The sequence below is a fragment of the Haematobia irritans genome, chromosome 1 (assembly GCF_050003625.1).
Source record: "Haematobia irritans isolate KBUSLIRL chromosome 1, ASM5000362v1, whole genome shotgun sequence".
NCBI classification, from domain to species: Eukaryota; Metazoa; Arthropoda; class Insecta; order Diptera; family Muscidae; genus Haematobia; species Haematobia irritans.
The window spans coordinates 158,140,456-158,152,162 of NC_134397.1; the positions used below are offsets into that span (position 1 = coordinate 158,140,456).

At 35.7% G+C, this 11,707-nt stretch overlaps 1 protein-coding gene across 1 annotated transcript; it reads right to left on the reverse strand.

The window, feature by feature from the left end:
- Positions 1 to 1,877: 1,877 nt before the first annotated feature.
- LOC142222085 (uncharacterized) lies at positions 1,878 to 10,653 on the reverse strand. The gene is made up of 2 exons (XM_075292038.1): positions 8,948 to 10,653; positions 1,878 to 3,382 (listed from the first exon to the last, which is right to left on the reverse strand). Exons 1-2 carry the CDS (start codon positions 10,485 to 10,487, stop codon positions 2,178 to 2,180), a joined length of 2,745 nt encoding a protein of 914 aa, XP_075148153.1. The 5' UTR covers positions 10,488 to 10,653; the 3' UTR covers positions 1,878 to 2,177.
- Positions 10,654 to 11,707: the final 1,054 nt, after the last annotated feature.

Below are 11,707 nucleotides of genomic sequence, written 5' to 3' on the forward strand. Positions count from 1 at the left end.
CTATATACACACAAAAAAAATTTCACGAAAATTTTTCCAATTAAAATTTTAATTGAGTTTTAAAAAATATTCAATTAAAAATTTAATTGATTCAACAAATTTTTTAATTGAAACAAAAGTCAATCACAAAAATAATAGTATCAATTAATTTTTTAATTGGATCAATTAACTTTTTAATTGACCTTCAATTAATTTTTTAATTGATACTATCATTTCTGTGATTGAAGACATTTCAATTAAAAATTAAATGGATCAATTAATTTCGTGATTGAATCAGAAAAAAAATTTTTTGTGTGTATAACAATAGACTGATATGGACATGGTTGTTAGCGGCCCTATATTAGCACAATGTACCAAATTTCATCTGAATCGGATGAAACTTGCTCCTCCAAAACCAAATAAGGGGTCTGTTTATATGGGGGCTATCATATTAGCCGATATGGACCAATTTCGGCTTGGTTGTTAAAGACCTTATACTAACACCAGGTACCAAATTTCAACAGGATCGGATGAATTTTGCTTCTCCAAAAGGCTCCGAAGGTCAAATCTGGGGACCGGTTTATATGGGGGCTATATAATTATGGACCGATATGGACCAATTTTGGCATGGTTGTTAAAGACCTTATACTAACACCAGGTACCAAATTTTGCTTCTCCAAAAGGCTCCGGAGGTCAAATCTGGGGACCGGTTTATATGGGGGCTATATAATTATGGACTGATATGGGCTTTTTGCATGATTGTTAGAGACCATATACTATCACCACGTACCTAGTTTCAACCGGATCGGAAGAATTTTGCTCCACCAAGAGGCCCTGGAGGTTAAATCTGGGGATCGGTTTATATGGGGGCTTTATATAATTATGGACCGATATGGACCAATTCTTGCATGGTTGTTAGAGACCATATACTAGGTTAGGTTAGGTTAGGTTATGTGGCAGCCCGATGTATCAGGCTCACTTAGACTATTCAGTCCATTGTGATACCACAGTGGTGAACTTCTCTCTTATCACTGAGTGCTGCCCGATTCCATGTTAAGCTCAATGACAAGGGACCTCCTTTTTATAGCCAAGTCCGAACGGCGTGCCACATTGCAGTGAAACCACTTAGAGAAGTTTTGAAACCCTCAGAAATGTCACCAGCATTACTGAGGTGGGATAATCCACCGCTGAAAAACTTTTTGGTGTTCGGTCGTAGCAGGAATCGAACCCACGACCTTGTGTATGCAAGGCGGGCATGCTAACCATTGCACCACGGTGGTTCCCGACCATATACTAAGACCACGTACAAAATTTCTACCGTATCGGATGAAATTTGCTCCACCAAGGGGCCCCGGAGGGAGCCACCGTGCCCGCCTTGCATACACAGGGTCGTGGGTTCAAACCAAGTTTCGACAAAACACCAAAAAGTTTTTCAGCGGTGGATTATCCCACCTCAGTAATGCTGGTGACATTTCTGAGGGTTTCAAAGCTTCTCTAAGTGGTTTTACTGCAATGTGGAACGCCGTTCGGACTCGGCTATAAAAAGGAGGTCCCTTGTCATTGAGCTTAACATAGAATCGGGCAGCACTCAGTGATAAAAGAGAAGTTCACCACTGTGGTATCACAATGGACTGAATAGTCTAAGTGAGCCTGAAATATCGGGCTGCCACTATACCTAACCTAACCTAAGAGGCCCCGAAGTTCAAATCAGCGGGTCGGTTTATATGGGGGCTATACGAAAAAGTGCAATACCATCCGACATACATCAATGAGAACTACTTATGCCAAGTTTCAAGTCGATAGTTTGTTTCGTTCAGAAGTTATCTTTGGCCTCACGACAATATTTTGTTCAGTGTAACGGAGCTTCACGCTGGTAAATCTTCCATTAATTTTGAGAACACCAACATTTACTTTCCACCCGCATATACATAGAAAAATACTGTCATGTTCTTTATTGGTAAATTTTTAATAAATAATGTTCTATGCTGTATTTTTGTGTGTGTGTTGTGTTTTTTTTTTTTTTTTTGAAAAATGATCTTTTGATGATTATTTGCATTAATGATATGATATCTGCTATTCTAAACAAAACTAATCTAAGTTAAAATATTAAATAATACAGATTTGTTCATTATAATAATTTTTAGTGTCATCACAGCTGTATTTGACTGTGTGATCAGTCCTCTCGTATGTTTGTATATTTACGTTTTAACATCCTTAATAGAATGTGATCGATCGATGTTACTGCTTAATTCCATGCCATTCGATGTTGAAGCTGTGGTCATCGATTGAAGTTCTATAGCCTTCTTTTGGGCACGATTGGGGCAAAGCACTTCTTGCCAGCATTTGCGTGACCCCTCATCGAGTATTACAAAGTACACAAATAATACAAATCCTTGCATAGTGGCGGTCAGGCAGAATAGATAGGAGAATACTATACCCATTTTCATAAAGGAAAATATGCCAAAGATCCATGATAGGCCCAAGAGGAAAAATAGTAAAACCGATAGACGAATTTGTTTAATCACCAATTTCTTTTCACTACGCTGCAGGGTTAAGCTAAGGGTGCGTGATATGCTGTAGAAGACATAGATGAAAATGGCCAAATTGGCTCCGATTACCAGAGACACAGGTAGTATGACGCCAAAGTGTAAACCAGCTCCTGAAGGATAACAAATACCCGTATCTGTGACCAGTTGATATTCCGGTGGGACATATGATTTGGGGTCGATAAGAGCCACAAGTAGAGTGGGTATCAAGGGTAGACCCCAAGCCAAAACTGCAGACTTGGCAATATAGTGTTTCGGTCTCTGTATGCCAATTACTGTAACATAACGTTGGAATTGCAAGATGGCTATAAGTAACATCCATGTGAACAATACCAATATGGAATATTGTAGTAATGCACCTACAAGCACACATTTCGAATAGAGATGTCGTTCCACCAATGTTTCCGATACATCATCGGTATTGACGAATAGGAACAATATCATCTGAAGTGTTAAGGCCACACATAAATTTAGTAAAACTTTATTTGAGGCTTGTGCTCGCCAACTTTTAAATAGGGCCGCTGTTATCCATATACCAATGAGACCCAATAGCGAAAGACTACAGCCAACTAAGGATATAATATCGAGAGCCTCTTGGTGAACTGATGTTATGAGAATTTCATCAGAAAAATCATTTTGTTTGAAATTTCCTCCAATCAGATAGGAAAATTGTGTTAGATGATTTGTATAGCAGAGCATGAGTTGGTTGTTTTTGCCATTCTCTGGTTCAATTGTTGTCTGAACTCCACCGTTGGTCCATGTACTGTAGTTCCAATATCCACAACCTGTATTGGGATTTTTGGTATTTGTCGATCCCTGTTGTCGTAGAAGAAATGGTAAATTTTCAGGCAATGTTCCTAAAATAGAAAAAGTAAAAATAATTATTTGGAGATATTCAACAGACAAGGAAAATATTTAATAAATATTTATTAATAACTAGGCGAATATGGCGCGCTTAGCTAAGCCTTTCTTTTTTATTGAAAAATATGAGTAACATATCACTATTCGCAGAACATTTCAAAGGATAACCCAACAGAAAAAATTGAAGTTTTCCCATAAACATTGTTTTAAAGCGCATCCCGGAATCCCCCATCATGTTTTTTCCACTTCCGATGCAGTCCTTTTGGACAAGTCCACAAACATTTCTTCTAAAGCACATCCCGGAATCCCCAAACAAGTTTTTTTCACTCCCGATGAAGTCCTTTTGGATAAGTATTGGAAAGTACACAATTATTTTAAGTGACAATTTTAGTTTTGGACAAAGACAAAGAAAAAATAGAAAATCAATAAAAAGGTAAAAACAAACAAATAAAAATAGAAAAATCAAATTTCTTCGCGCTGGGATTTGAACCTGTGCCGTTTGACTTTTTCACTTCCACGGAAGTTCTTTCGAAAAGGTTTTGCAAATTAAGATAATTTTTAATTTTTTGTTGATTTTTAATGGAAAAAATATATTTATACAAAAATATATGCGAAAAAAGAAAATAAAAACGATGTATAACAAAAAAATAAAATAATTTTTTAGAAAAATATTTAATAAAAAAATTGCCGCTGGTCAGATTTGAACCAGCGTTCTTTATTTTTTCATTCATAATAATAAAGAAAATTTCAGGAAGTTGTTAGAATGTCATGCCGTGGTGTCATATTAGGCTCATATTACAAACATTTGAATAGACGTTTTGATGCATCGTGTTCAATGGCGTTTGTGGCTGAGTATGCTAAGGCGTTCTGTTATGGTGCCAAAAGACCCAGGTTCAACCCCCGGTCGAACCGAAGAAGTTTTTCAATTTGTAGAAATTAGATAATAAGAATATAAAACTGTAACAAAAAATACTGATAAAATTAAAAAGTTAAAATTTACAAAAATTTTGTTATTTTGTTTTTTTTTTTTTTTAATTTCTTCATCCAAATGAACTTTCAAGACACAACTTTTAAAGCAATACAAAGGATCCAAAAATGGAGTACTTCCGTCCTATGACAAGCCCATGTAAAATTCATTGGAGATGATCCAAGTTTGCACTACTTCCGGATCACAAATTGGGGATCCAATCTACTTTATTGGAAGCTCTTTTTTTGCTGGGAAAATTATCCTTCTAATTCCAAAGGATTTGAAGATATTTTCGAACATGAATACAGTTTTCAATTTATTGGTGGGATTAAGGAAGAAGATAAAGCATTCGTAATATACAATGGTTCGATCGAACAGAACATTAGGCTTTCACCTCTTGATGTGGGGTCAACCATAGCATTATTAGTCGTTAATCAGTATGAGACATCAATTACTTTTGAGAGAGGATTTACTCATGGAAGAGATTCATGTATTAATATTTCTCCGACTGATATTTGATACAATTTTGATAAAAATTTTAATAAAATTTGAAAATATGAATTCGGAAATTCCAAGTAAAACGATTCCGACAATGCATTCCCTAGTTTTTAGCGTTGGATCATCTTCAATGAGATTTTACCAATTGTCGAAAAATATATTAGCGGATTTTGTTTAGAGACTAACATCAACCTTCCATGAATATATCAAGAATATGAGATAACTGTTCTCCAATTTTCCTGTCCAAATATAAAGAAATTGAGTATCCCATACGAATTCCATAACCTCCAGCACGTCCTCTGTAAATGTCAAGTATACCGGAGAAGTTTCCATTTTGTAATATACTAGAAAAAAGTTGGGAAAATGGGAGATCCTCCTCCCCGACCAAATATCGGTCCCCATATAAATATAAAAAGATCATGCCCCCCATATTAACTTCATAACCTCCTCCACATTCTCCGTAAATTTCAAGTAAATCGGAAAGGTTTAGTTTTATCAATGTTTTTATAAAAGAAAGTCGGGAAAAGGGGAGGTCTTCCTACCCAACCAAAAAATGAGGTACGCTATTTTTACGACTTTTTTTACCCTCAAAGATCTCTTAAAATTTCAAGCAAATCGTTTATTCGTTTTTGAGCTCAAGTAAATCGGAGAACTTAATCCGTTTGGCTTAAAAAGTCGGTCAAGGAGAGGCTCCCCTCCCCGTCTATATAACAAAAGATGTTCCGCATATTAATTTTATAACCTCGTCTGTAAATTTCAAGTAAATCGGAGAAGTTTATTTTTTTTTTTCACTGTACTTATAAAAAATTCGGACAAAGGAGAGACCCTTCTCTCCGACCAACTATCGAAAAATAAAGTATCGGATCTTTGTCCACCCCGAACCTTTCCTGAAAATTTCAAGCAAATCGGAGAATTTAAGTCCAAATTTCAAAACGTCGGGCAAGGGGGAGCCACCGTGGTGCAATGGTTAGCATACCCGCCTTGCATGCACAAGGTCGTGGGTTCGATTCCTGCTTCGACCGAACACCAAAATCCCACCTCAGTAATGCTGGTGACATTTCTGAGGGTTTCAAAGCTTCTCTAAGTGGTTTCGCTGCAATGTGGAACGCCGTTCGGACTCGGCTTTAAAAAGGAGGTCCCTTGTCATTGAGCTTAACATGGAATCGGGCAGCACTCATAGATAAGAGAGAAGTTCACCAATGTGGTATCACAATGGACTGATTAGCCTAAGTGAGCCTGAAATATCGGACTGCCACCTAACCTAAGCTAAGGGGGAGGTCTACCCCTTTGTCAGATTTCAGACTTCTTATTTTCACCACATAACCACCCTCTAGGTTCCACTTTCAGGATCTCCCTACATCTCGCCCTTAGCCCTCATTACTTTAATATAGCCCGCGAATTTATGTTCTCTTGGTTTACCTTCTGTAGCGCCCAAGATCCTATTGCAATGCCGAATTTTCTTGCCCGGTACTCACTGGCAAGCAAATTCGGCTCTTGGTGGGATTGACTCCAACAATTTTTGTGAAGCTACGCTATTAATTATTATAAAAACAGAGTGCCACTTCACGCCGTCAGAAATGGGTTCCTAATGCAGAAGCATTACTTGTTGCACTTCGTGAGTGGAAGAAGACACTCACTCCCACATGTCAAGATATTTTCTTGACTAACGGAAAACCGCCCCATGAACATTCCTAACAGAGCACGCATTTTGATAATAAAATTCAATAAGTTGCCAACTCTGTTCGTGTAAGACGATGCATGGTTTAATTATAGACCAAACTGAAGATGTTTGACAGTGAAATAAAACATGAAAGGTGTATCAACTGTTTAAACCAGTGTTGCCAAAAAATTAAAATTTTTTAAAAATTAACCTGAACAATGATTGATTTCTTTGTATTAACGCACATTTTCATAATATTAACGAACGTTTGTTAACGAAAATCATTGTCATTGAGCTTAACATGGAATCGGGCAGCACTCGGTGACAAGAGAAGTTCACCAATGTGGCAGGGATGGAAAACGCAGTACTATAGTACCTTTTTCAATACTTTTTAACCTTGGTCAGTACCGTGGTACCCCCGCGAATGATTTAGTACCTTTTGTGTATACAATTTTGAGCCGATATCAGATTTATGGAACAATAGTTTTGACAAAATATTTTAATATTTTGAGAAAGTCTTTAACAAATTTATTTACTAATGGTCTTTTGTAAATTTGTCAAAACAGACAAGTTTATGCTACTTTCTATAAAAAATTTTCACAATTTTTACTTCTATAGAAAGTTTTGTCTACATTTTATTTCTACCGAAAATTTTGTTAAAATTTTATTTCTACAGAAAAGTTTGTCAAAATTTTATTTCTATAGAAAATTTTGTCAAAATTTTATTTCTAAAGAAAATTCTGTCAAAATTTTATTTTTATAGAAAATTTTGTCAAAATTTTATTTCTATAAAAAATTGTGGCAAAATTTAATTTCTATAGAAAATTTTGTCAAAATTTTATTTCTATAGAAAATTTTGCCAAGATTTTATTTCTATAGAAAATTTTGTCAAAATTTTATTTTTTATTTATTTGCTCGATTTTATAATTTGAAGCCATGGGCCGATATAGGTTAAATTACAATAAATAATTTTTCTATTTCTATAGAAAATTTTATCAAAATTTCATTTCTATAGAAAATTTTGTTAAAATTTTATTTCTATAGAAAATTTTGTCAAAATTTTATTTCTATAGAAAATTTTATCAAAATTTTTTTCTATTGAAAATTTTGTTAACATTTTATTTCTACAGAAAATTTTGTCAAAATTTTATTTCTACAGAAAATTTTGTTAAAATTTTATTTCTGTAGAAAATTGTGTCAAAAATTTATTCTATAGAAAATTGTGTCAAAAATTTATTTTTATTTATAAATTTGTGACGTACCGTTTTTGGAAGAATTCTACCAACTGTGGCAACCGCGATTACAATACTACCGTAATCTTTGTAAGCGATTATAAAACAAAAAAAATATATATATTTAAAATTGTGGAGTTGAAAATCAAAATTTAGTCTAAAAGAGCTATTGACAATAATTTTCCAATGGAATTTTTGTTGAAATTTAGTGAAAAGTACTTTTCCGCACAAAAAGATACCTTTTTTGTACTTTCTTAAAAATTGCATTTTCCATCCCTGCAATGTGGTATCACAATGGACTGAATAGTCTAAGTGAGCCTGATACATCGGGCTGCCACCTAACCTAAACTAACGAATATCAATCTTCAGATTACGAGGTATTTTTGTTGGTGTACATCCGCCGAATATGATCGAATATGATGAAGGCGAAGTTTGTCCTATCGGCCGGACAGGTAGTGACTATTGTTTTCTTGGATTCTTTCTTGGTATTAACGTACATTTTCGTTATATTAACAAACGTTTGTTAACGAACATCAATCGTTAAGATTACGAGGTATTTTCGTTAGTGTACATCCGCCGAATATCGGCCGGACAGGTAGTGACTATTGTTTTCTAGGATTCTTTATTTGTATTAACGTACATTTTCGTTATATTAAAGAACGTTTGTTAACGAACATCAATCGTTAAGATTACGAGGTATTTTTGTTAGCGTACATCCACCGAATATGATAGAATATGTTGAAGGTGAAGTTTGTCCTATCGGCCGGACAGGTAGTGACTATTGTTTTCTAGGATTCACCGGTTGTGAGTACATGGAGAAGTGTAAAACGATTTATAGGGTCGATTTGACGGTGAATTGAAGAAGAAGAAACGGCCCCGTTATGTGGAGAAAAACATTTTCCCCATCTCACAAGGTATGACTTTTTAATTAATGATTAATTAAATTTTCTTAGATTCCCTCCCTGAAGTTCCGTCCTCGCCACTCAATTCTCATAAAACCGAAAAAAACCGAAACCGAAAAAAATAAAACTTTTTGACTACAAATTCATTTGATTCTCAGTGAAACAATCAACACTATTGTAATATTCTAAAAAATGAATGAAGACTCTCCTTCAACCGTCCTTTGTAACCCTAGAAACATTTGTTGTTGATCAATTCAAATCACTGATCCTTAATCTAAGACCTATTGTACTATAATACTCACCTTCATAGCCTGGTATGGAAATTGATAAAATTTTACTATACGGCTTTCGTGTGCGCAATGTACCCGATTCCACAAAGAGACCATCATGGGCATACACCTTAAAGACCAGAACCGGAGTATGTTGTAATAGCGAAAAGTGAGTAACCAAATGTTGCCACATAGAATTGGGGACAAAGGCAGCAACTTCTAAATCCGAATCATGAAGAAGTTCTTGAACCGATTCATTCATGGAAATGAAACGATAATGAAAATCATTGAATGAGTCATAGAAAATCTCTTTGAAGTGCTGTTTTTGTTGCTGGCCAGCAGATATTTTCGAGGGATATATGGCAATCCCAGAAATACCACTGCAATGGGGGTTGACAAAGTAGACGCTTATATTTCCACTGACGTGAGCGTAAACACCGATATGAAGGTGTGTATTGATTATTTCCACAGCTGCTGATGATAAGTTGGTATTCTTATCAACCGTTGCATTCTTTGCCCAAAACGTTGCCGCCAATGTGCTACTTTCACAATGACCCTCACTAGCAAAACGATCACCCATATTATCCATATATGATTCAAATGTATCCAATAGAGAATTGGTGGCATTCAGATCGCCGGACATGCGAAGAATTGAAGGATCAGTGGCCATAAGATTTTGGGTAATATGCAAAACATCTGCCGAGAGTTCAATGTCATGGGATTCTGCTATCAAACCCTTGAGAATTTCATTGGTCAGATGTATATCCGCCGGAAGTCTACGTTGTTTGGGATTTTCAAGTAAAGTGATAAGTTTACGTGAGGATTCTCTACGAGTCTGGGAGTTACTGAGCAAACCGATACCACTAACATTTGTGAGTAGCAGATTCAAATCATTGCTTATGATTTCCTGTGCCGTGGTCCTTAAACATTTGTAATCCTTAAAATTTCCAATCGGTTCCAATTGGGCCTTACGGGTTTTGGGATCATATGTACATTTCCGTGTTAGAGGCAAGCCATTGGGCTTAAGGCAAACATCTTTTAGAATAGCATTCTGATTGATTCTTGTACGTTTCCATACGTTGACATGGGATTTCAAACCTTCATCCTCTATGTAATGATGTTCGAATGTCTCCTCTTCACAAAACAAACTACGATGACATTGAATCATAACTGTGCTGTTATCGTGGGCTTCCCAAACTGCTTGACGCACTGACGCCCGCAGAAAACATCGACGACGCATTGGTAGCCCATTGTGAGCTAAACACATATTGGGTAATAAAGCATTCTCCCCCGCCTTGGTACGATTCCAGGTAACCCATAGCATTTGTGACTGATTTGAATCATTGATGAATTCATGGATATATTGCTCCTGTTCACAGTATAAAAATTGCGGAAAAATTGGACTAGTAGTGACAATGTCTTCCATGCTATCATCATATTTAACTGTAGCTCTATCATTCTTAATTGTAGGCTTTAAATGACCCTGTAAATGTATATCCTTTGGATGGGTCCATGCTACAGCCACAAAATGGGTAAATATTCCCCAGACCAGAGTAGACCATAATAGTTTCATTTTTGTTTTCACTTAAATCACTTCACCTCTAGCTATTTGCGAAAGCATAATCCCAATCAATGGGGAAAACACGACCGATTATCTGACGGCAAAAAATTCGAAAAATTTATTTAGCGTTTGGTGAGGATGAGCACAACATTACCCACTCGTTTGAATTTAATTACTAATAGTACACTTTTCAATTTTCATGAAATTCGCCATAGAAACCCCCTGAAGCCCGCTGAGGACAACACATACAGCAAAAGTTGAGACATATTTACTTTGATTCATCAATAGCTCCAACAACACCTTTGCTTATCGTACCATCCATCCAAAGTATTGATAAGTGGTTGGTTCGATTCTTGATATTATTCTAACATGGTTCGCTCTAGCTGAAGATGGTGCAAACACTGCACAGTGGTAAGGAGGTGCTAGAATCGGATTGACAAAAACATTGAACTAATATGAAAGATAATTCAACCTAAATTTTAGGACACGATGTGTACATAGTATTAAGGACACATTTTTAAACCCTCCACCATAGGTATATTAACTTTGTCATTCGTTTGTAACACATCGCAATATTGCTCTAAGCCCCCATAAGGTATATATTCTGGGTCGTGGTGAAATTCTGAGTCGATATAAGCATGTCCATCGCATTCATTCATTTAAAAGAATTCATTTTAAAGAATTTTTCTGAATTATTAAAGTCAAGATGACCTTAGCCCATTTTGAAGTCAAATCACTTAACTATAAGGATAATACGACTTCATTGAAAAGTTTATCGGCTTTTGGACAAGGAGAGATGCAACTTCTATGCTAAGCAAAATTTGCATTCGTATTTTAAAGACATGAAATCTTTGACTTTACGACAATATTTTTTCCACCATGGAAAACTTCTACTAAAGACTGTCATTCACAATCGAATTACTTGGGATGTGATAATACTTACCGATGGCAAGGTATCTTAAAACTTCTTAACATCGTCTTCTAAATTGTAAGTTAGTCCATACGGGGTATATATTAAGCAATAAAGGCTGATTAAAAACCTATATAATTCAGTTCTTGACCGGTATGAACTTTCGAGTGGTTAAAGAGAGGCAGAGGTGAAATATGGGTATCGGTTTACATGGAGGCAAGTATGAACCCATATGGTTCAATTTTGTGTGATTAGTACCAAATTTTAGCTACATCAAATAAAATTTACTTATCCAGGAAGAAGTAAAATCTGCGGATCGGTT